At 41.4% G+C, this 25,762-nt stretch overlaps 1 protein-coding gene across 2 annotated transcripts in view; it reads left to right on the forward strand.

Annotated features, from left to right (window-relative positions):
- DPP4 (dipeptidyl peptidase 4) overlaps positions 1 to 25,762 on the forward strand; it is a 77,792-nt gene that overhangs the window by 27,195 nt on the left and 24,835 nt on the right. For both annotated transcript variants that reach the window (XM_024735848.1, XM_024735849.1), the window contains exons 6-16: positions 3,581 to 3,633; positions 3,751 to 3,823; positions 4,589 to 4,709; positions 9,007 to 9,167; positions 10,574 to 10,686; positions 17,798 to 17,933; positions 19,996 to 20,040; positions 22,126 to 22,233; positions 22,492 to 22,559; positions 23,513 to 23,566; positions 23,945 to 24,066. In XM_024735848.1, the coding sequence (XP_024591616.1) occupies positions 3,581 to 3,633; positions 3,751 to 3,823; positions 4,589 to 4,709; positions 9,007 to 9,167; positions 10,574 to 10,686; positions 17,798 to 17,933; positions 19,996 to 20,040; positions 22,126 to 22,233; positions 22,492 to 22,559; positions 23,513 to 23,566; positions 23,945 to 24,066 (1,054 nt within the window). The remainder of the gene's footprint in view (positions 1 to 3,580; positions 3,634 to 3,750; positions 3,824 to 4,588; positions 4,710 to 9,006; positions 9,168 to 10,573; positions 10,687 to 17,797; positions 17,934 to 19,995; positions 20,041 to 22,125; positions 22,234 to 22,491; positions 22,560 to 23,512; positions 23,567 to 23,944; positions 24,067 to 25,762) is intronic.

Below are 25,762 nucleotides of genomic sequence, written 5' to 3' on the forward strand. Positions count from 1 at the left end.
ATGTTCTCATAGCATCTCGCCTCATCGCTTAATACTGTACCGATAATAGTAGTTGCATCATCTGTGACTTGTTGACAATGTCCAGGAGTCCTGCTAAATACTTCACGTTCATTCTCATGCTCCTGAGATTGTTTCTGTCACTATCCTCATCTTCCTAAAGAGAAAATTGAAGTCTAGAAAGAAACTTGCCTAATATTACATATTGGAAACTTGCCTTCGTCCATTTGTGTTGCTATAAACATCACAGACTGGGTGGCTTAACAACAGAAACTTATTTCTCAGAGTTCTGGAGACTGAGGAGTCCAAGATCAAGGTGCCAGCAGATTCAGTATCTGTCGAGGTCTCACTTCCTGGATCATAGTTGGCCATCTTCTCCGTGTGTCCTCACATGGTAGAAGGGTCAAGGGATTTCTCTGGAGTCTCTTTTATAAGGAAACTAATCCCATTCATGAGAGCTTTCCCCCTCGTGACTTAGTCACTCCCCAGGGATCCCATCTCCAGAATACCATCACGTTGGGGCCTAGGATTTCAACATATGAATTGAGTGTAAGGGGGGAATACAAATATTCAGTCTATAGCAAGACTTGAATCCAGGTTAGAAGACTCCAAAGTTTGTGCTCTTAAACATGATCTTTCCTATCTTCGTGCTTAAACCTCTTTCTGCTATGATGCTTTTTTGCCCTTCTCTGTGTGGCAGTCCTCTGCCACTGAGACTCAGTCCAAGAATCACCTTTTCCATAAGCCTCTCTCCCTCCCCAATTCCTAATTTATGATTCCTGCCTTTCCCCACCCACCTCCATTGCATGCTCTGTGATTCTTTTCTTGTAATTTGTCTCCATATCCCCCATTCAGCTATGAGCTCCTCAAAAAGAGGGAGCCTGTCTTATCCAGTAACGCCTAATCAAGAGGATAGGTGCCAATGTTGATAGCCTAAATAGACTGATAAGTCTGTTTCAGAAGATTAAGTGAATATACAAACATCTTGGATTTCCCTTTACAACCCATGATAGATCTGTCACCCTGAAATGATCTCAAAACTTCTTAAATCTCTTAATATTTTCAACCTGTACCACAACTTTTGGTTCTAGCGAGTATTATACTCAGAATTTTTCCAGAAACAAGCATGGAGTGTGTCAGAATAATTCAGGATTCAAAAAAGAATGTATGACTTGCAAAGAAGAGGAGACAATAAATATTTTTTGACATGAGAGGACAGGAGGGTGATACATGATAAGTGGGAAATATTTTTCAAGATTAGGGACCTGACGTGTCTCAGCTCTGCTAATACAGCTGGGGGTCTTGGGCTACCTATTTCATCTATTTCAGCCTCATAGGTAAACTTTGATTATTTTAGTTTGGTCTGTTTCTTGAATACATACTATGTGACTTGTGCTAGACCAGACTCCGGGTATTTAAAGATGAATAAGAAACAATTTCTTACCTCTAGGAGTATGGTAGGGAAGACAGACATACAGACAAGTAATTTTGAAAAAAAATCTTTAATTTATATATGTATCCACATATAACCATAATATTTCATAAATGCAAATCTGTGATCATATATTTAAAAAATCTTCAGTCTTATTTTTTTACCATTTTTTCTTGACTCCCTACTCCTCACCCCTCTGCCTTTTCCCCAGGTATCCCATGTTGAGAATCTATTGTATACCCCTCCATATTTTATATTTGTTTCTTTATTCATTTAATTCTAGGAAGATATTCTTTTTAGTTATTGTTTATTTTATAAAAATAGAATCCTATTTTCCATACTTTTCTGTAAATTGCATTTCTCACTCAGTGGTACCATGTGGAACTTCTTGAAAGTAAACATCTGCTACAGAACTTCTTGAAAGTAAACATCTGCTATGGCTCTAGCTCATTTATTTTTGAATTAATAGACTTTATTTTTTAGAGCAGCTTTAGGTTTACAGAAAATGAGTGGAAAGTACAGGGGGTTCCCATATACTTCCTCACCACCCCCCACCTCACCTCCACCCCTGTTATTTTCCCTATTATTAACATTTTGCATTAGTGTAGTACATTTGTTACAATTGATGAGCCAATATTGACGCATTATTATTAACTAAAGTTCATAGTTCACATTAGGGTTCACTCTCTGTGTTGTACATTTTATGGGTTTTGACAAATGTAGAGTGTATAATGACTTTTATCTGTCATTATAGTGTCATGCAGAATATTTTCACTTTTCCTAAAAATCCCCTGTGCTCCACCTGTTCGTCCTTCCTTTCACCCGAACCCCTAGCAACCACTGATCTTTACTGTGTCTGTAATTTTGTCTTTTCCAGAATGTCATGTGGTTGGAGTCATACAGTATGTTGCCTTTTCAGATTGGCTTCTCTCACTTGGCAATATGCATTTAAGTTTCCTCTATTTCTTTTCATGGCTTGGTAGGTCATTTCTTTTTATCATTGAATAATATTCCATAGTCTGCCTGGACCATGGTTTGTTTATACATTCACCTGTTGAAGGACATCTTGGTTATGTCCAAGTTTTGGCAAACATGAATAAAGCTGCTGTAAACATTTGTGTGTAGGTTTTTCGTGTGGGTATAAGTTTTCAGCTCATTTGGATAAATGACAAGGAGTTTGCTGGTAAAATTATTTGAGCTGGGAGTTTTCTTTGTACAGAGGTTATTTATGGATTCAGTTGTTTATTAGATGTAAAACTATTCAGAATTCACTCTTTCGTCTCACTTTTGATAACTTGCTTTTAAAGGAATTTGTCCTTTTTTCTAACTTTTAAAATTTATAGGTAAAAAACATTTAAAATGAGGTCTTATAATCTTTTAATGTCTGTAGAGCCCATGGTGGTATCCCATTTTTCATTTCTGATATTATTCATTCATACTCTTTTTCTTACTCTATGTTAGTAATTTTATTAGTCTTTTCAAAGAACCAGTTTTTAGCTTTGTTGGATTTTTCTCTATTGTATTTTTTCTATTTGATTACTGCTTTTACCTTTATTACTTCTTTTCTTCTAATTTCTTTGGATTTGGTTTGCTTTTCATTTTTTAGATTCTTGAGATGGTTATTTAAAATATTGATGGTATATGTATTTCAATTTTAAAACGTATCGCCAGGTGGCTTTCAAAAACTCTGTAACACTTTATATTTTCATGATCAGTGTAGGAAAGTAAACATCTCTCCCCATCACTACCAGCAATAGAATTAGAGTTCTTTAAGATATTTTGCCAATAAGATGGTTGAAAAGGGAAAATTTGCATTTTCTTAAACAGGTGAACTTAACATTACTGTGGTAAGTGCTGAGAATAATGTTTGCCACAGGAAATGGCACCTCAGCCCACTGTGTCCTGGGAAGTCTCCTTTGCAGAGGTGAGGCCAGAGAAAAGTTATAGGTGAAATCCAGAGGAGTTTGTACTAGAAGATTTCTGAGATATTTTCTAATTCCAAAATTTTAAGAATCTAGATAGGGAATTATAAGATATAAAATTTGAGAATTATACAATGTTATATGGCTTTATCTCTCAGCTGGGCTCCTATAGCAAGTGGTCAAACTACCAAGAATCACAGAAGCCTGAAATGTTTGTTTTCTTTTGCAGCAATGGAGGCATTCCTACACAGCTTCGTATGACATTTATGACTTAAATAAAAGGTCAGCGACTTCCTCCCAAAATCTGTTATGCTTTTCTAGTATAATAATAATTTAAAAAGAAAAGAAATTCCACTGTGATTTATTCACTTGGAAATGTTTCTCTTTATCTTTTTCCAGGCAGCTAATTACAGAAGAGAGAATCCCAAACAACACACAGTGGGTCACATGGTCACCAGTGGGTCATAAATTGGTTAGTGAGTCTCTCCCCTTGTCAGAAAAATAATGGCTCAAATCTCTCATATGCAGAAGCTGCTAACCATGATACAGATCAGATACTTAGGAAGCCAGTACATCACTATCAAACAGAGTTTTATTGCCTAAAATAATATTTTATTAGTCTAACAGAGTAAATACAATTCCTGAAAGTTTCTGAACTACTGTTAGGGAATTGTTTATTTACTGGGAAAATGTTCATTAAACTCTTGAATTCTAATTCTGTTGCACTTTGGGTTTTGTTTTGTTTTGTTGAGGCATTCCTGCTTTCTGATAGTTCTGTGACTTTCTCTATGTTGTCACTATAGATATACCTTCATGTGCTATAGTCTTAGGAGAATGTCAGAAGTCCAGAAGAATCTAAACAGGAAGACAGACTGTTTGTCTGTAGTTGACTTCACCCTCTGGGCATGCAGCTGCCCTACACCTACTCACCTTCCCTGGAGAGAAATGCATAGCACACATCATGCTATAGAAGTGGTCAGTCTTCCCAGGCTTTGCATACACTTTAGTATCCAAATAGCGTGGTTGTGAGCTGCTTCTTGGGCTTCTGTATCTATACTTATAGTTTAAGAATGTGAGAGGAGGGAGTAAACGACTCTTCCTCCTGATCAATGGAATAAGCTTAGGTAATCATTACACTTGCATACCAATATTTTTTGAGGATAAAATAATTGGTAAGTTTTTAAAAATCCAGAATAAAATATATTATGCATCAATATTTTTTTTCCAATCTTTCTAGGCATACGTTTGGAAAAATGATATTTATGTCAAAAATGAACCAAATTTGCCAAGTCAGAGGGTCACATGGACTGGGAAAGAAGATGTAATCTATAATGGAATAACTGACTGGGTTTATGAAGGTAGAGACATTAAAGCTTTTTCAAATCAGAAAATCTGTACGTTTTCAAAAACAGTTAAAATGGGGGGAAATTCAATGGCATTCAAAATAAGTTGCATTTTTAAAATGTCATCAAATCTCCTTTAGCACTCATAACACTAGGTATCTCATAGACCAAGAATCTCTTCACAGTGGCTACTGATGCTACATCCTCACTGTCTCTTCAATGCTCCTATTGTCTTTGCTCTACTGCTACAAAAGGGCCTTTCTGTATAGGTAGCTTTTCTGCTTTACTGGGGCATAAAAGCCTCCAGATTGATATCAGATGTTTCTTGAACCGGGCCTACCTAACCCAGAAGTTACTAAAGAAAACGAAATACTCCCAAAACATTCCAAAAGATGACAAACTATTGTCTGGAGATTGGGGAGTCAAGGGTAAGAAAATGCCTTTTTTTTATAGATGATTTGTGTTCATTGGAACTTGAACAAATTATCATTTCCTGTTTCTAAAGAAGAAAAAAATAATTAGAAAGACTTAGGAAAAAATGTGTTCAAAAAACAGAACTGAAAAAGTTAAAAAGAATGATTCTCTCTTCAAGGATAAAGAGTTTTAGAAAATATTAGGAAAACATTATTCATGTCTATAGTTGCCAAGGTAAAAAGCATTTTGAGGCTATTCCAAACCCTTCATAAGATTGTCTCATGCTTATTAAAGACTCATCCTTATTTTATCCTGTTATTTCTTCTTCATACTTATAAAAAAAAGGGTTTTCTTCATGACAATTTCGGTTCTTACTAGTTCAAATCGAGTTCAGTTAAGTGGATAACATTATAAGAACAGGAAACACTTTAAAAGAAAGATAAATTCCCATGGCCCAGAAACAAGTGTTTGATGAAAACTTACAATGAAATTTACTATCACTTGCCACTTAGATATTGAAAAACATCTTTAACACTTGTTGGACAGCACAGCACAACCTCCAGGATCCCCAGCGTGAGCTAGATAAAGCCTCTTCCCAAAGCTGTGACTGACCCTTCCTTGGAACACCTGGGCAGCTCTAAGATAAAAACACTCGGACACTAAGGTTCTTTTTTAAGGTAGATAATAGCTGGAGGGATCTCATTTTGCCTGTTCATGACTAAGCCATTCACAAGCAGAAGAATGGCTTCACAGTTCCAATGTGGGCCTGTCTCTAAAAACAGGACTTTAGTCCCTACAGGGAAATTCCTACAATTGGTTTTGTACACTTACAAATGCTCCATACTTAGAGCTTCTCCATATATCGGGTCACCTTCCTATTGGAGCCACCCTCTCCACTGTAGCCATGAAGACCTGTTGGGATCAAAAGAGAGTACATTTTGAGAATCTGTAGGTTCATAAGTAAATGGACAAACAAAGCTGCAAGGTCTAAACAGGGCCACGTGCCACACTGAGGAGGGACACTCACAGAGGAGCCTATATTCTGGGACTTGGGCTGCCACCCCACCCTGGGTCCCCAAATAGCTTTCTCTCTCAAGTTTTCTGTTTTCACTTTATTTTATGATTTTCTAATTGATTATTATTTTACTTTAGTTAATAAGTGTTTTCTTTTTCCAAAAAAAAAGGATAATACTTTATCTCCTAGGATGAAGTTAATTACGTCACAGTCACTTTTGAGTATGAATGTAGTTTATCTAACCCAGAGCTGAAAATGCGAATTTTGGTGAGATGAGAGGGGATAGAGAAGGAAATAATTTAGGGAGAGGGAGCATTCCTTACCCCCCTGAGGCAGTAGTGTTGACAGTGGCGGGGGTGGGGGGGGTTGTGATTAATTCAGTGCAATTCACATTGAGTGCCAACCACCTACAAGGTGCTGTGCCAGGTGCTGGGGACACAGAGACAAATGCTACCCAACTGTTGCTCTCAGGGAATTCAGCCCAGAGAGAGACAAAGAAGCCAACAAAAACTGTCATGGAGTGAATTAAGTATCCTATTAGAGGGAGGAAACTAGGTCCCAGGGGTACCTAAGGAATTTCAGAGTGAGTGGCAGGATGGGAGTTATCATAGGATGGTGGTGGGAGTGCCATAGACACCCATGGTGTTCATAGCCAACTTCAGGAAGGGCTGGATATCTTTTCCTTCTTTCTTTGTTCTTCTTTCTCCTTACCCATGATCCCTTCATTCTTAGGACTTTGAGTTTGACTAGTGTAGTTTTATAATAATGGTTGTGACACATCATTGATATGGAAAAATGTGGTCAGTATTCTAGTGAGGCAGAAAGAGAAAGACAAATACCATATGCTATCACTTATATGTGAAATCTGAAATATGACACAAATGAACTTAGCTATGAAACATAAACAGACTCACAGACATAGAGAACAGACTTGTGGTCACCAAGGTTGGGGGGTGGGGGAGGGATGGATTGGGAGTTTGGGGTTAGCAGATACAAACTATTATAAATAGAATGGATAAACAACAAGGTCTTACTGTATGTATAGCACAGGGAATTATATTCAATCTCCTGTGATAAACCATAATGGAAAAGAAAAATAAATAAGTAAATAGATAGATAGATAAAGTGTTCAGTATTCTAAATAGCTACTAATCCAAAACATAGACTCCTACCTGCCACCTGTACTTAAAAGTGATTTTACAAAGCATTACCTTGCTGTCATTGTATTCATTTTATGTAATTGCATCTTGATCTTAGGTTAGAACCAATGGGTAGAAGCTATAAGGAATGAACTCAGTATATGAAGAAGTTCTTAGTAAGAAGCCCCCTTGGCTTAGAATCACAAGGCCTGCCTTATTGTCTCTGTTAGTTAATTCACTCTATCTCTCTAAACCTTAGTTGTCCTCTCTGTAAAATAGCCTATGAATAGACTCACCCAGGGTTCAATGAGATGAGTGTTTTGTAAATTCTAAATTGCTGCATAAATGTAACTCAGTGATATACGTATAAAGCAGTCAAAGGGGGAGCAGCCTGCCTGATCAAGCAGAAGGTTTTCTGTTACTAGAAGTGCTGAAATAGGCAGGAAGGAACAGTAGAAGATGGACTCCAACCGGACAAATCTGGACTCATTCTTGATTTTAGCAACTATTGGTCATGTGCTCCTGAGTGAATTACTTACTCTCTTGAAGCCTGCCTGCCCCTTTGCTCATCTGCACAAGGGGTTACTGTGAGGATTAACCGAGATAATAGATGTCAGTTACTTATTAGTGTATGGTCAGCAGGTATTAAATGGCAGCTGCTCATCATTATAATTATTATATTTTATTGTTGTTGTTATTTTTATTACTGTTACTCCTACTACCATTACCATTGTCATAATTGAAAGCAAACATTTGGAAGAAACTTGCCAAGAAGCCATAAGAATCAGAAAAGTGATTGGGATAAATGATTTCCTAACTCTAATATTCACGTTTTTATGCTTTTGCTTTTACCTTTCCTCTTGCTGCACAGCATGAAATGTGTGGCTTAACTCTGTGTAAAGGATTAGGAGGCTCCATCAAGTCTACTTGAATCCTCTATTCCCAGTTGGTGAAAGGTTTTGGCGTTTTAAGAGGCAGAGATTGGAAGTCCCATGAATAGACTCCATAATAAACATAAGAAGGAGCTACCTTTGCCAGAAATTGCGGACAAGTGCAACATTGTTCAAGAAAGAAAAACCTTTCCTTTCATTTTGCTTCCCATCTTACCGTCTTCCCTCACCCATCAGCTGATAGACCAGAGGAGGGTGTTAATCCAAGGGAGTCTTCAGTTTCTAGACTAGGCAAAGGAGATGTTTCTCGGTAGGGGTCTCATGGAGCTCCCTTCCAGTCGAAATCCATCATTCTCAAGGCTTTTGTGCCAAGAGTAGTAAACTCTGGGCACCATATTGGTTTGATAGCCTGGAGCCACGCACCACCCACCAGTACCCTGCGGGCTCATTACAAACTGAGCCCACTTGGGGAGCGTATGCTGGCATGTTGACTGTTTGAAAAATTAGAAAGGAGAATCAGCCCCTTGTGTGAAATTTACTTTTAGTATGTTTTGTGGCATAAATTTAGAGGATTATAAGATAAGGAAAAAAATGTGGAGTTTATATTAAATATTGTGTGCTAAGATATTCAAAAATGGTCCAACGGGTTACTTATTTTTACAATCCAGCTCTATCCTCGAGGATTTTATTTTTATTCGTTTGTATTACTCTGATTTTGGAAGCCCAGCAAATGCAAAGTGGTTCATTAGTTGAACTCTACTGTAATTACTAAAGCTAATGAGAACAATATTTTGAATGCCAAAGCCAATTTATCAGCTACTTCTTGTAACAGAACAATTTCTGTCTTTTTTCAGAGGAAGTCTTCAGTACTTACTCCGCTCTGTGGTGGTCTCCAAACGGCACTTTTTTAGCATATGCCCAATTTAACGACACAGAAGTCCCACTGATTGAATACTCCTTCTACTCTGATGAGTCACTGCAGTACCCAAAGACCATGCATATTCCTTATCCAAAGGTCTATGCTCCGTTTACATAGTGGTTCCGTGATTTGATGGGAGGAGAATGGTTTCATTTAATCCTTTCCTGCTAATGAAAATATTGTCAGTCTCTCTTCAACAGCTTGTGTGATTACTCTTGCTGGAGTCAACAGCATGTGGCAATTTTAAAGTATTTTTATTATCCCAGGAAAGAGTGTGATTTAAGGTTTTGTAATTTCTCCAAAAACTTTGAAGAATGACAAGCCGTAAAAGATGGGGAAAATGCTTTTGAAAGAAGTAGGGGGAATGAAAATGTTTGAAAGGAGGAAAAGAGAGGCTGTGATTGAATCACAAGCTCGTCTCATTTGTAGAAGTTGGATTGTGCCCTAGATAAAGTTGAAGAGCGGGGTTATATACCAGGTTGTATTACTAACTGATACATGGCACTAATGTAAATTTCACCCGTCCTACATTTGGAATAATAGTGTCATGTCTTGGTTTTCAAGACTGTTTCCCCCTCCGGGATGCATGCTTATGAAAACTGAAGAGCCTTATTAAGCAGTATAAGCCAAGGAAGAGGGAGGTTTAGGAAGGAACCAGGATTCTTCACTTCACTAGTGTCATAATAACAATGGCCACAGTATCATCTATAGGAAAATCTAATAGCAAAGTGTTTTTGCTGTAAGCAATTTGGGAGAAGGGATTTTTATTTTTACCGACTCCCTCAATTTGCTTTATGAAGAGCTGCCATTTTAGGGAGACAGAGGAAGTTAAAAGAAAAAAAATCAGAGACTAAATATGGAGATGTATTTTCAGTGGAATGTTATTTTTTGAAGAGTGCAACTGGCAAAGAAATACCATAGAGTGTTCTCACTAAAAATATCATATTATTTCTAACTAATTTGTCAATTGAAAATCTATGTGTATATATAAAACGATTTTATAGATTTCTGTCATAATATTGACTGTAAAACTCCAAAGTACTGAACCTGCATTTGGAGTGGAAGTGATGGCTTCCTAATTAGCATTTTGGCTCTCGGCTCAGGTAAACTAATTTTCCTGGGGGATTGTGTCTTTGGCTGAACCCAGGGTATTCTTCCTAGTGGTCAGCCATCAGTCTTCTTGTCTTCGGGAGTCAGGGTATATTTACAAATTAAAAGAATTGATTTTAACAAGTTTATCCTTTTTTGCTCAAAGTGCATAAATTGTGAGCATTCATTACTTAAACGGGAGTCATATATATATTTCTGCCTGAACATGAGAAGGTTGCATTTCATGACTCTCCCTTATGTTCATTTTATCTGTATTAAATCGTTTGAAAGTGTCTGATTGTTTATAATTTTATGGCCACAATGCAGACATTTTTGTACAGCTCTAAACTTGTGTGATGTTGTTATGTATGTATCTTTTGTCAATACCAATTCTGTGATTGTTTTTTTCCTAGGCAGGAGCTGTGAACCCAACTGTAAATTTCTTTGTTGTAAATACCAACACTCTCAGCCCAGACATCAATGCAACTTCCCAACAAATCATTCCTCCTGCTTCTGTGTTAATAGGGTAAGACTCTTGACCCAAATGCTTGTGTTGTAAACAGTTCCACGGCTCCCAGGGAGAACACTTTCAAAATGAAGGGCAGAATCAATGGCAGTATCTCATGGTGTCACCTGGCCCTGCCCGTCATTCATTCTTCCATTCAACCACTCTGTTGGGCTGTACTTGCCCAGCTTTAAGACCAAAGAAAGAACCCAGAGTCAGCAACAAAGACATCAGTGGTTTAATGGGTGCGGGAGCTTACACATCTGAAGCAAGGTCCTGGAGCGACACCGCACAGCGTGCTGCTGTGGACAGTGGGCAGGACAAGGCAGCAGGCTTCGCTCCCAGGGGGAAGAGGAGATTGCCAGTTACAGGGAGGATTACTTCAGGTTGGCTCATTATTTACCAAGGAAATCAGCGGAGAGGCACGCCCCTCACCTCCCCTGTGTTAAGAATAGTCACTGGCTGGAGCCTGGGGCAAGTATGTAGGAAGGTTACTCAGGGGAGCAGGGGATGTACAGAGAGCAAGAGAACAGCCATCTTGGGGGGCCTGACCATACACACTCTTTGCTGAGTTCCAACTTCATGCCTTCATGCCGGGCATGGTTCCAGGGGTGAGGTTGCAGAATGAATAGAGCAGCCAGAGCCTCTGGTGTCATGGAGCCTCCACTCAAGTAGGGGAGGCAGACAACCACCAGGTAAACAAGTAAAGTTACGTGAAATGTTGTGAAGACGATCAAAGGAGGGCAGCCGTGATGCTGATGGTTGGGGGGAGGCCAGGGAAGGTCTCTCTAATAAGAGGCCTGTGAGCAGTGATGTGAAGGAAGAGGGGAAGATCTAGCCACATGGAGAGCTGGGGGAGCAGTATCCGGGCAGAGGAAGAGCGGGTGCAAAGCCCCTGCAGAGGGAGCGTGCTTGGTGCAGTGGAGGCCCTGCAAGGAGGCCACAGAGTCTGGAGCATCTGAGTGGAGAGGAGAGTGATGGGAGGAAGGCCAGATCACACGGGGCTTTGCGGGGCCTGGTAAAACCTAGAGTAATTCAGGGAAACCGTGGATTAATTTTAAGCACCCCTGCGACACTGATGTGCCTCCAGACGTCATTTGCTTGCATGATCCTTGGTGGTTTGAAACTCTCAGCCCCTCCTTTATCTTCCTGTAAACACCAAACTACATGAAACTTCTGGCCATCAGGTTGCTCTCTCTTCTTTTCCATTACTTATGTTGGTTTTATCATTGCTTCTACATAATGACTAGCATCTATTGAGCACTCTCCGTGTGCCAGACCCAGGGCATCACATGCTTTATCTTATTAGTCTTCAAGTAACTCTTTCCAGCAACTATTATTATATGGCTCTTTTACAGATAAGAAAATGAGGCCTAGAGGTTAAGAAAATGACCCAGTAGGGGACTGTATTCAAATCTTTCTGACTTGAAAGAAGGAGCTCGTAGGCACTCTTCTTCGAGGTGCCTCTCTCTCCCTCTGTGTGAATTCAGCTGGTGCCCTCAGATGCCTGAAGTTATCATCAGAGCCATATGGAAGCATTTTCCTTCTCAGGGTTGCACTTACTACATCAGACATGCTGGAGGCTTTGCTCTGTGGTTATTAATTCATTTACTTTCTTAGAAATATCTATATTAACCTGTTTATTCCTAGGGAAAATTAATTATCAGTTAACTAAAAAGTATTTCTTTAGGTTCTAAAATCTGCTCTTTGGTCCTGTCCAGCCATCTCTTCCATCAACATTGATTAAGCACCCGCTATTTACACTCATAGATGTCCTGTAGGGCTGAGTCTCCCTTCTGGCACTTATGATGGGGTGGGGGATATAAAACATGTCAATAAATGACTCCCAAAGCGCCTATGACAGAGGCATAAACAAAAGGCTGGAGGCATTCTGAGGAGGGGGAGATGGGTTTTCCGTGACTCCGGGGATCAAATAAAGCATCCTGGAGAATGACTGAATTGGACAGGGCTCAGTGTGGGGCAGGGGGGAGGGCTGCAGTGGAAGGATCACCAAGCGTGCACAAGCTCGGGGCTGCCCAGGAAAGAGAAGCAAGCCCTGCGTGCCCTCTTGGTATACGCCCAACATCTGTCCGAAGGGAGGATGAGCCGTGAGCTCCCACGCTGAAAGAGTTTAGATCTGGAAGGGGCTTTGGACCTTACAAATGTTTTTAAGGAGCGAGAAACCTTTGTGCAAGTGAGATACAACAGAGGTGGGGTGCCAGCAAGCAAACGGCAGGTGGCTGCTCAGGTTCTAGGCCCAGCCCCTGTGCCTTCTCCTTCCCCCAGGAGTCTCAGAATCGACAGAACCTACCGGGGTTCCAGAACACACTGAGAACACCTCTGTGAGACACAGATGAGAGATCTAAGGCTCAGAGAAGTAGACCCATTTGCTTAAGATCACACAGCAACTTAGCATGGGAGCTTGGGAATAGGACAGAGGCCCACACTTGCTGGGCCAGAGTAATAGAATAGTCGAATTAAAGTGTATTGGGTGCTTTCTATGCTGGGGACTGTGCCCGGTGCTCTGCTCACGTTGTCTCATTTATTACCCACATGCTGCCTATGGTGTCATTTTCACGGCCATTTCACAGATGAAGAGATGGCATCTTTCCCACTTAGAAATCACTTTCCAAGGCACAGTTGTGAATTTCAGAGCTCAGGAAACTTAAGCAGTCTAAGGACTTATTTTTCACCGTATATGAATGAATCCTTAAGTCTTTGTTCTTTGCAGTTCTTTACGCCACACTCATGGTGAGGGTTGCCTTACTCGCTGTGGGTATTTTCTGGGGAATGTATTTCACCAAAGAAGCATTTCTGGAAATGCTACAGGAATGTGCTGTGTATGAAACTGCAAACCCAGCTCTGGTCTCTGTTAGCACCAGTACAGCTGCAGCTTTGCTAAAACCAGGCCTGAGGGCCCCTCCGGAGAAAAATGTTCTCGTACACGGTGGTGCTTCGTTTTCTAGCCTCATGCAGAGATCAGCAGGGCCAAGTTAATGCGGGCAAGTTATGCCTCTTCAGCTGCCCAGCACCTTCTGCTCTGTCTCGTAGTAATTCACTCGCTCCTGGAGCCAGGCCCTCCTCTGCCCGTGCACCCATCACTAATTTTCTCCTTAGGCCTCATCCTTTCATCACAGAGCATCCAGCAGCTGAAATCCTACAGGAAGATGAGGCTCTCCCCACACATGCACACGTTTTCCAAGGGTTGTTTTAGGAAAATGGACTCCAAATAGCCTTCTTCTTTTCTGAAGTGGCCTGGTGGAAAGGGGCAGGTGAGGTGGGAAGAAAACCCTTTAACATGATTAGTGGGTCTCCTGGTACTAAATAACTTTATCTACTAAAAGCCAAAAATTATGCTTTAGGTTCAGCAGTCAGCCATATAAAAGTAACTTTTCCCCATTTGAAAACATTGAGCGATGGAATTTGGGAAGTCTGCCAGGAAACTCACATGCATCTGGCATCTTCCCTGCCCATTTGTAGATCAAAGGTTCATGAACCTGTATCCTCCACTACCTTTGTCACTCTCCACAGCCCAGGGTGTACTCTGCACCCTGTGAGGGCTCCATAAAGGCGGTTCACCAGTGGAGCGGGCTCTAAATTTTGAATTCTTATATAAACACGCTTCTCTTCAATCAGTTTCTCTTTAGGATTTGGAATTGAGGGGAGGCAGAATGAGAGTGCATAACCCAGCCTGGAGCTGCGATCACACCAGGCCAGGATGTCAGTGAGTCATGAAAAAGATATAAGGAAACCAAGGGCTTAATTGTAGTTTTTACTGGAAGTTTTAAGTCCCCACTTAAGACCAGAAAAATCCAACAAGCAGGATCATCAAGTATACTTTCCACAACATGCCAATTTTATTCTGTGAAAACAGAGAGGCATAGACTGAATAGACTGGTTAGAGTGGTTGGGGGAGGGGTGGAAGAGGAACCAGGGACCGTATGAGGCAGCCTGGCCTTCCCTTGAGCCACTGACTGCCTTTCCCAGGTTAGACACAGTGATTCAACAAGCTCTTCTAACTTCTGGAACAGGATTAGTCCAAGAGGAATACGATTGATTTTAATACTAAAGCAGTGAAGTAATTTCTCTACATAAGGAGAGTTCACACCATGTGGAGTCTACTCTGGGCCAGGAACTCATCTAAGTGCTGACATAAAGCTCATGATCACCTTATGCGGGAAGAATGTTAGAGTTCGTGTTTTGCAGACAAGTAAACAGAAGTGTAGAGAGGTTAGGTGACTCGTTCAAGGTCACACACTGGACAGGGTTGGAATCAGGATTCAAAATAAGCAGTTGGCTTCAGATTTCCTTCTCCCAGTCGTTCCCTCTGTAGAATCTCCACCCATCCCTCTGGTAAACATTGCTGGTTAGCTTCACCCTCTTAATTCTTTTCAGGATAAAGCTCCTCACTCTATGAAATCTATTTATTCCTCGAGAGTGCATATAGACAGAATAACTGAATTTTATAAAGCAAATCATATTTGAATGCACTGGGAGAGACTTGTGCTTGAGAGTCATATGACACAGGGTATCCCTTTGTAAAGTGGCCGCTGCCTTGCAAAGAGTAGGCATGTAATAAAGGCCTATTGTGTGATATCAATTCCCCTAATTTGTGTAAATGTTTCTTTGGGTATATTAAAGAGACTTAAAATAAGGTACCTATTACTACCTGGAAGGAAAACCACTACTAAGAGCAACTGCATACGGTGGAGTGATTAATTCAATGAACCACCCAGGGAAGAGGGCATCCTGCCGACGCTGGCCGCAGACTCCATGCTACCCTTTTTCCCCCTAGAGACAGGTACATAAAACAATAAGAACTACTGGTATAGAACAGGGCTTAGCACCCCTGGGCCTGCCGGCCAAATCCTGCCCCCACCCATTTTTAGATGGTGCCCCAGGTAAGAACGGTTTTGACCTCTGTGAATGGTTGGGAAGAAAAATCATCAGAAGAATAATACTGCATGACAGGTGAAATTTACATGAACTTCAAATGTCAGCATCTCGTTGGCACGCAGTCACACTCATACGTCACGCACTGTCTCTGGCTGCTTTGGTGCTGCCAAGACAGAGTCGAGTAGCTGCGACAGAGAGCATGTAGCCCGCAAAGCTGGAACTATTTACTGGCTGGCCCTCTCCTGAAACATTGTTCTGACCCCAGGTCTAGAGAGTTCATTTAAAAACCTTTTGTTTTCTATCTTGCGTTTCATTCTTCCATTCCCTTTGCAAGTATTTATCCCCTACCCCCCGGGATGACTGGTTTGCCTTTCCGTTTGCTCACTTCATGCCTCTGCCTTGGGCTCAGTATCGGGCAGTTAGACTAGATGAGGCACCCTTGCTCCTGGGCCGGTGAAGCAGCATTCACCCTCTCAGACTCCGCAGCCTGGCGGTTTGTGATAAGCACCATGGGACCCGTGATAGCGGTGTAGAAGGAGGGGGTCTTCAAGAAAGCCTCACGGGCGGGGGATATTTGAATAAATCCTGAAGAAGTTAAAGCATGACAGTCATTTCAGACCGAAGGGCAGGTTGACAAAGGGAGGCATGTGGAAAACCTCATAGGGTGTTCAGGGGACACCAGTCGTGCAGACTGGACAGTGTACAGTTCTTAATAGGCAAGAGAAAGGACTGAAATGGAGAGGAGTCCCTGTTTGTGTGAAGGTGGTGCTTTGCTGCCCGGTGAGGGGTTTTGGTCTTCTTTCAGTGCCTGCCACCTGTAGCGGAGACAGCCTGGAGGCCCGGGTACCCCAGGCGTATTAACACAGTAACTGTCCTGCCCCGCAAAGGGAGATAGTGAAGTGGTGAGGGGCTTAAAGTGCTTTATCCAGCACCTGATCCATCCTAAGCGCTCAACAAATGTTTGTTGTTTGATTTAGTGTCTGTGAAGGGAGGGAGGACAGGAAGGGATCTGTGAATTCTGAGGAAGGACAGAGCTAATTAGGTCCCGAGGATGGGACAGGACTTCCCCTTCTGTTCAGTGCTACATTCCACAGAATTTTTGTGAGCACCTGCTTTGTGCCAGGTAGTCTGCTAGGCCCTGGAGATACCCTGTGAACCAGACAGCTGTGGCCCAGCCTCAGAGAGTTTGCAGTCAAGAAGGAGAGCCTTGACAAGAGGAGGGGTGGGCACAGCCCATGAATGAAAGAGCAAAGGAGCATGTTAGGGTGAACGGATAGGGTCAGATGGGAAGGGGTGGGATGAAAAATTTCCTTTGGAATTCTTCTGACCAAAGGGAGCAAGGTTTTGATCACACACTGGACAGGAATGATTTAAGAAGAGTCAAACAAAAATCGCACTAGGGTGTGGGGAGCAAATAAAATAAAATAAATTATCCAGAGCAAATATTTAAGGAGGCTAGCAGAAAGGTAAATTAGGAATCCCATGCGTCTCACTTATCTCTCAAAATGTAGTTCCAAACACTGTTAAAGGTTTTTGTTGGAGGAGGCTGTACTGCTCGAGATATCTCTATTTATATAAATTTATGTTAAAATACCAAAAGTTTCCTTAATTTCTTCACACGATTTATATTTTGACACTTGAGAAAAGATTTGTAGGATATAATTATTTGGTTTTCAAACTTTGCAGAGATGTGAGTCCATTTTTTCCCCTTTGAAAATGAAGTTGAGAAAAGGGTCAACTGTAGTTTCTCCCTAGTAGGAAAAATGTTTTAGAGAAACGTATCAAATTACCAGAAAAGAATAAAATCTCAACCAGTGTCCCTGGGTTCCCTGTCATGGTCCCTCCAGACAGCAGAAAAGAGATGGGAACATATCACCCTTGACACCCTGGCACCACCAAAGGCCAGTTGTGGACTTGCAAAGTCCTGAGCCATGGTGTGAGGCATGTATGTTACACCTCTGTGGGATGTTAGCTGTTGTTCTTCCTGTCAGATATATTTGCATTTCCATTCAAAATTAAATTACACTTTAAGCTTTAAGAAAGGGTAAAATACTACGGTGTTAAATGGCTTCAACAACTATTTAAAATTGTATTCCTATTAAGATTGATTTCATTGAGCAGAATGTCTATTTGTACCAAGGTCTGGAAATAGTTATTCTCCTTCTCCCCTCCCTCCCTTCCCTCCTTGCCTCCCCTCCCTCCATCCCTCCATCCTTCCTTCCCTCCCTTCTTTCAGGGATTACTACTTGTGTGATGTGACATGGGTAACCGAAGAAAGGATTTCTTTGCAGTGGATCCGGAGGATTCAGAACTATTCAGTCATGGATATCTGTGACTACAATGAGACCACCGGAAGATGGATTTCCTCAGTGGTAAAGTTGAATCGGAATGTTCTGCTTCCAAAGCTACGTGTGATCTGAGGGCTGTAGGAAAACAGGGAGAGTGTAATCAGGAAATACAGCTTGAATTTCTATTCTTTCTCTGTGTCTGACCCTGAGGCAGTGAGTAAATCTTGAGTGACTTTTAGATAATTTGATATTACCCGGTGGTATGTCTAGTTCATCTGCTCTCACTAGTCATACTGTTTTAGTTATGGAGACTATCACTTAGGAAAAGGGTGGTGGTGATTGGAAAGCCAGAAAATAGAATTTGATGTCAAAATTCACAAAGTCCGAGAAAGCCAGGGGCCGCAAGGTCAAGGAAGCGTGTTTCAGGAAATGGGGAGTGACTCGCCGAGTATACGTGAAGCAAAACAAATATCTAGAGGCCACAAATCTGTTACCACACTGTGACTATCTTTCAGCAGTAAACAGCTTTAGAAAGTAAATAGATAACTTCCAGGCTGAGAGGGTGGCAACATTAAGGCAAAAGCAAGTGTTAATCCAACCTTGAAGTGCTGGGGGCGCTTCCAGCCCAGAGACCTCAAGGTATAGGTCGTGGATCAAAATTAAAGCCCCATTGGGACCAGCAGCCTCAGGAGGGGTAGAGCCTGGGGGAGGCTTGCTGGCATATGTCAAGGACAGCTCTACAAGCCCTTTTCTGATAGTGGGCTCTGTGGTCACACACCTCTTTTCCCTGCTCCACCCTGGTCGGGCACACGGCAGATTCTTGCCCCAGAAATCCTTCCCTCCACCGCCTGCCCCTGTATCTTGATGCACTCATTCATTACTTATATAGCAATCATCGAATACCTATTTTGTTCCAAGTTCCGTGCATAGCTCTGGAGGGAAAAAAAAAAAAAATTAGGCAGCATGCCTGTCCCTAAAATGTTTACTTTCTAGTAGGGAAGACTGTTATGAAAATCAATAATAATAGTTACCATTTCTTGAACACTCACAGTAGCCAGACACTGTGGAGATAGGCTCAGTAAGGTCAAGGAGCTTGCTTAGCTCACAGTGACAGCCAGAATCCACAGTAAAACACCAAGCTCTTTGCTTCCTGCCAATTAAATCATCTCAATAGCACCATAATGTGCTCTAAAAGTGTATAAGCAAGGTACAAAGGAAATGTAGGGCAAAAGAAGATAATCAACCTGGCTGGGGGGAGGCAGAAGGGGATGCGAGATGACATGGAGGAGACTAGAGCGGCCTGGGGTAAGTTGTCATATTCGGGGCAGCATGAAGGCAAGTGGACCCTATGAGCAGAGGCTGTGCAAAGGCACCTGGGGTGAAGAGCTTGGAGCCTGCAGGGTCTGGGGGTACACAGGACTAGGGGTTGAGGCAGAGGCACGATGATGAGAACTGAGGTTTGAGATATATGCTAAGGCTCAGGCACCATTCTGAGGAGTTTGACCTTACCTTGTAAGACACTCAGAGCTATTTCAAGGTTTTAAGTAGGAAAGAATTATAATGAGCTAGAACTATCTGTTGCCTGATGAGGTCAGCTGTGGGTTGAGCAGGGTGGAGGGCAGACTGGAAGGAGAGCAGAGCAGCAGCGTCTCCAACCAGGAGGTCAGGGCCATGGACCTGGGAAACCCAACAGGACACAAACTAAGGCAATAATGGTGGAGAACAAGAGAAGTCAAAGGACTAGAAGACAGGGGCTGAGGGGGTTAGTGTGAGAAGAGCAGGGGTCTGGAGTGATTCCCAGGTCTCTGGCTTGGGTGAATGGTGCCACTAACCCAGAGAAGAACGAAGGAATAAGAAAAAGCTGGTGGGGATAAGGGAGAGATACTTCTGTACTTGCTGAATTGAAAATGTGGAGGAGCCTGCAGGACGGCTTACGAGTTACACATCCAGGACACAGCTCTAGCTAGGCAAGAGAGGTAAATGTTCTAATGCAGCTATGTAAAAGGTACTATCATACATACAAATATGTGAATGGAGATAGTTTTCCTTTATCTTATTACAAGTACAATCTTGCTTATATTGCCGCAAATTGCAGCTAAAGAGTAGAATTCATATCTCACTTCTCTCTGTATTTTTCCCTCCCTAGGAACAGCAGCACACTGAAATAAGTACCACTGGCTGGGTTGGAAGAGTAAGTTGTAAGAGTTACGGGATTCTCTGTCGCATGGATCAGATACTCAGAGCTATTTAATATGCAGATATACCAAACGAGGCCTCTATGTTATTTGCTATTAATAGAGACAGCAGTTGACCTTTTTTCACGTAATATTTTAATGTCCCCTGTAGAGATGTCTTTTTATAGAGAATATACAACATGCTTGGTTGGAAAAAGTAAAAGGACAAGTGAAAATTCAAGAGAAGAGCAGATAAAACAAAAGACATATTCTAGGCAAATTCTAGCTCCTGGAAAGTTAAAAAGCAACCGTTGCTGAAAGGCAGCCAAGATACCAGTTGTCTTCGTTGACCTCACGTTCGAAGTTAGGCGCTTCAGCGGCAGAAAACATGGTTTCCGCCCTCAGCCTCTGCACAAACGCAGGGGACAGGACTTCCCCCGGCAGGGACGCAGTGGCACTCACACCACACCCGCTATGCACCTCTCTCTGGAGGAATCATACATACGTGGGTTCACACTTTACTATACCCTGGATGCAGAACTTGCTCCAAGGAAGCACGTGACCCTCCGTGACTTCCCATGCCTCACGCTACACCTTGTGCAGACTTATACCAGCCACGTTGCTACAAGCCTGTGGAGTGAAGCAAACCGATGAAGGCACTGCAGCCATCATGGCACCTCATGTGAAAGAGGAAGAATGAATCGCCCCTAATTTGTATGACCACTTCTATTAAGCCCCTTTAAGAGGGAAACAAAATGACATAAAAAAAGTAAGGATTTCTCGTCTCCCAGAACACAGAGGTGCAGCCCCCTGGTCCAGAAATGCGACCCCTTCCAGCTGGGCTCGGAGCCCCCTAGCATTCACACGTCCTTTTTGTTCAGGCATTGATTGGGCAGAGGGGAGAGGTTTGCCAACATGAAAAGTGGTTTCCTCCATGGCAAGAGACATGCTACACTTCCTCACGACTCTTTGAAAAAAATATGTTTTTTCCTCTCTGTATTTAACCAGACAGATGCCACTTTTCACACATTTCTACTAGGCACAACTCCATCCAGGGGAAACAGGGAAATGTATTAAAAAGATAAGGCTGTGAACACAGGTCTAGAGAGGGGAATGTGTTTCCGAGCTCTGTAATGAGAACACCAAGTGTACTGCGCGCCTCGGCTTGCTCCATAAATGCATTCGTTTTGAATCACTAAATAGAAGAGGGAAGCATTTTTCTTCCCAAAATGGGAGCTGATGAGCGAGGAAACAGCGAGAGTGAAGTGAACCAACAGTTTTAAAAGACCATCTCCTACCTGCTCTCAAATGTAGTAAGGAAATCGAAGTCGTAAAGAGATATATTCCTTTCAGGCTGGGATAGATCCTCTTCTGCTTAAACGACATTATGTTCTGAGAACTATCTTTTATCGAACTGTAAAAAATGGAAATTTTGTTCTATATTTCCATACAACTATTTTTTTTGGGTAAATTGTTGATCCTATTTAGCAAAATGGAAAGGCTTATAATAGAGATGATAACTATATGAATGTTTCCGTATGAAATATACGACAGACATTCCTTATGGTATCTAGTCCAGAAATGATTAAAGAGTTTCTAAGTCTGACTTTCAAAAAAATTATGTATAAGAAACAGGGGGGAGGGGGAAATCCCTCAAATTACAAACCACCTCCAACTAGAAACAGTCAAAAATAATATTAGTCTGTTTCAAGAAAGCACATTGTGACATCGAGGAAATTGACTTCTTAGAACCGAAAGGCTAATGCTAATTTTCTCACACATATCAAGACACCATAGCATTATCCTCCATAGACAGAAGATGCCTAAGGGTAACAATAGCCACTGCTATGTGTTGAGTGTCCTGTATAAGCCTCTTCATGTTTATTCTTTCATTTACTCCCCACCAAAAATTCCCTAGGAGTTATCTTTTGTCTGCATTTTCAAGGAGGAGAATTTTCTATTGAGACCCTCTGATTGCAATCGGCAAGTAAATGAAATATGGGTTTTGAGCATAGGTGTTGGGAGGACTTTCTGAAGCTAAAGTTGTACTGAGACGAGGCTAATGTGCTTTAACATGTTTCGTGTTTCCTATTATTCTCTAGTTTAGGCCTGCAGAACCTCATTTTACCTCTGACGGGAATAGCTTCTACAAGATCATCAGCAACGAAGAGGGCTACAAACACATTTGTCACTTCCAAACAGATAAGAGAGTGAGTATTTTTAAATAATTTATTTCGGGTTGATCTCCTTTTTTTGAAACTAACTTGAAGGGGAAATCGTTTGGTAAAGTCGATCACTATGTACCAATAACCAGACTAATTCAAATACCCCAGTGGTATCTGTAGTAAGGTGGGATGGGGAAAAGAACCGAGATTATCCCAATTCCTGATGTAAATGATTTAATCCTCTCCTTAATTTTGATCAGAGAGAGAGTCTAATAAACCTCTTTTCTTGAAAAATCCCATCAGAATTGCACATTTATTACAAAAGGAGCCTGGGAGGTCATTGGGATAGAAGCTCTTACCAGTGATTACCTGTAAGTATTCTAATAATCAGTAGTATATCAATATATTTGTCATAATCATGCCATTCGTTGCCCAGAAATAAGGAAAAATCTTCTACAAATAAAGAGTAGTCTATTTGGAATGTGTTCAGGACTTTTTTCTTTTTAACATACGGGAGTCTTAATGATTTTCACATATGCTCAGCAGACTTGATACCATGCCACCAAGCAGCTCTACCTCTTGCTCTTACCTGCTTTGCATTAGAAGAGCTGGAGCCTCTTTTTCTTAAACGTCTTGGAACACTGAACTAGCGTTCAGGGGCATTTCGTTAAATTTCAACCGATACTGGATTTTTGGAAGGCTTGGAGAGGCTATTGTATTTGTCCATGTCTCGGCCTTACTCTTTGGCGAATGGAAAGCTTTTCAGAGGCTGTCAGCTACCACGCATGAATTGATGGGATCAGGAGTGTTGTTTTTCATTAGAATCTTAGGCACTTTTTATAATTCTTTATTGGTTTCACCACGGAGGAGTTTTGCCATTGCTCAAAGCAGTTTTTGAAGGTCCTGTTTAGAAGTGGCTCTGCCACTCTTAGGAGGATGGAGCTCCTGCCACCGAGTGGTTTGTGTTATGAAACAGAAAATATGGAAAACAGTGTAAATAAATGAGGTGTCAACTTTAGACTAGTTGTCCAGTCATATTATTCTGAAAGAAGACTTTCTTTGAGTTTTTCCTTGTCACTCTAATTAAGGGAGCAATCCCCATATTCAGATATTTTAGTCTGTTAAAAAAAGAATCCCCTGTTTTGAGATGATGGGGGACAAATGGTTTCTGAGGATGAGGGGGCAGGGAAGAATGATAAAGGAAGGGCAAGCACTAATGCACATGCACTTGTGTGAACGCTAGTGCTTGGTGTTGAGTTAAATGGAGTGTACTTGACTTTTGCTTAAAAACAGAATTAATATATTTCATTTGTTTTCTTCCCAGATACTACATTAGTAATGAACATAAAGGAATGCCAGGTGGAAGAAATCTTTATAAGTAAGAGTTTTATCGAGTTGTTGACTTGACCTTTTAGCTAATGAACAATTTCTGGCTCTTGTGTTTTTATTCTTTATTTTATTTTTTGCCTATCCTAATATATTAAATTGGAACTACTATCGAATGCTTTTATTCCTCGATAAACCAACCCACATGTCAACAAAAGAGCATGAGTTTATTAGATGCTTTGTGATATTTCCAGACAACGGGAGGTTTGAGGTTATTATGAATTAATCCATGCATTTTTTTCACATTTTAAAAGTTTCTGATTATTGCTTTGGCATTCTGATATCTTTGAAACTAGAATACGGCATTATTCAATTCCTTCTTTCATTTTTCCTTTCATCAAGTACTTAACTTCCACCATTGGTTTTACAGAATCCAACTTAATTACCCCACAAAAGTGACATGCCTTAGTTGTGAGCTGAATCCAGAAAGGTGTCAATACTACTCTGTATCGTTTAGTAAAGAGGCGAAGTATTATCAGCTGAGATGTTCTGGTAAGTATGAACGAAAGACAGGGAGGGAGAGCAGAGGGTACCCCCAAAATCCCTCTTGAGTAGCTCCCTGCATCCCCTACCCTCTCTGGACAACCTTCTTACCACCCTCCTGGCTCAGTGTCTCCATCCCTGAAGGCTTCCCTTCAGTGCCCAGTTTCTGCCCTGCTCAGTTCTCTCCTATTGAATCTGAGTTCTTGATATCATATGAGTCCTATTCCCTTCACTCACGTATAAGTGGTGAGCTAACCATCTCTCCTTCCTCTTCTAACCAAGAGGCTTGCTTTAGACTGAAAGCACATCCCAGAGCTTATGTATGACAGAGGCACTTCATCCTTATACACATACATGTTGTGCATTTTTTAACCCAGATTATAATTTTATGCACTTGCCCCTTGAAATGAGAAAAATGTATGTAGGTGGTGCCTGTGACTCAACCTGCTCACAGCTTCGTCTTCTGTTGCTATTGTTATTATTGTTTTCTTTAATATAAGTGAAGAAATCTGGACAAGGAGAGACAATGTGATTTCACAGGTCACGCAGCTAATAAGAGGCCCAATGGGATTCAAACACAGGCCTCTGCTATTAACACTAAGCTAGATTACTTCTCAAAATGAGAGAAAAGGTCTGGATATTCTGAAAAAGAACTGTGAATCGCCAGAAAGAGGTCTTCAAACCATTTATCTGAGCCTTTTTTTTTACTGGCACATTTTCTTTAATACATTTTCTTTGTAGTTCTTTACTATGGCTGTTTCCAGTCACCATTTCTTGGGCACCTGTTTTATATATACTAGGCACTGTGCTCAAGTTTTGTATTCATGATCTTGTTGATCCTTTAAAAAGAAAACTCTATAATGCAGATATTATTATCCTCATTTTACATGTGAGGAGATTAAAGCATAAATATGCTATCTCACGTCACAAAGCAGGAGAGCCAGGGATTCAAACCCAGGTCCCTATAATGCCTCCACTGTGGTTCTGATCAAATGTAAAAATTAATATCATGATCCAAACGTATCAAAATTAAATAGCTCACGAGATAGCTTTTTCTATACATTACCTTCCACTCTGCAACTACCACAGTTGGGATAAATAGTGAAGATCTGAGTGTGTGCGAAAAAACACTTTTCTCATGCCAGGAAGGAATTGCTTATCCAAGTCAGGCACAGTGCAGATGTGCCGCCTGGTCCAGGACTCCGCAGTGGGGGCAGCAGCGGGGGGGCGGGGGAAATCTGCCCTTTGGGGGCCGGGGAACCTAGCTCTGGAGCTCCACCCTAAGGGGGCGGGGCCTGAGAGAGGTTGTGGTACTCGCTGGACCTCGGTGTTAAGAGTTGGGAAGGATAGCGGCTCTCGTTGGGTCTGGATGGCTTAGTCCACAGATGAGGAAATTGGACTCAGACATAGCAATGTGCGCAAGGCGCCCAGCAGGGTCAGAGATGCATCTTCTGTTTCATTCTCCAGAGCCCTGTGCCTCTCCGGTAATACTTCTTACACTCAAATTGCGTTCATTTTAAGGAAAAGGAAAATCAGCTAACACTTAGTAAGCTTCTTATCCACTGTGATATTCATTCTATCAAAGCTAAATGGTGTCAAAATTATATCAAAGTTAAATGGTAACAAACGCTATTTTTGAAAAGTACGTTATCTTCTTTAAAAAAACCAAAACTCTAAAATATATTTTTTCCCGATTATGTTAACA

This window comes from Neophocaena asiaeorientalis, unplaced genomic scaffold (assembly GCF_003031525.2).
Source record: "Neophocaena asiaeorientalis asiaeorientalis breed wild unplaced genomic scaffold, Neophocaena_asiaeorientalis_V1.1 scaffold72, whole genome shotgun sequence".
NCBI classification, from domain to species: domain Eukaryota; kingdom Metazoa; phylum Chordata; class Mammalia; order Artiodactyla; family Phocoenidae; genus Neophocaena; species Neophocaena asiaeorientalis.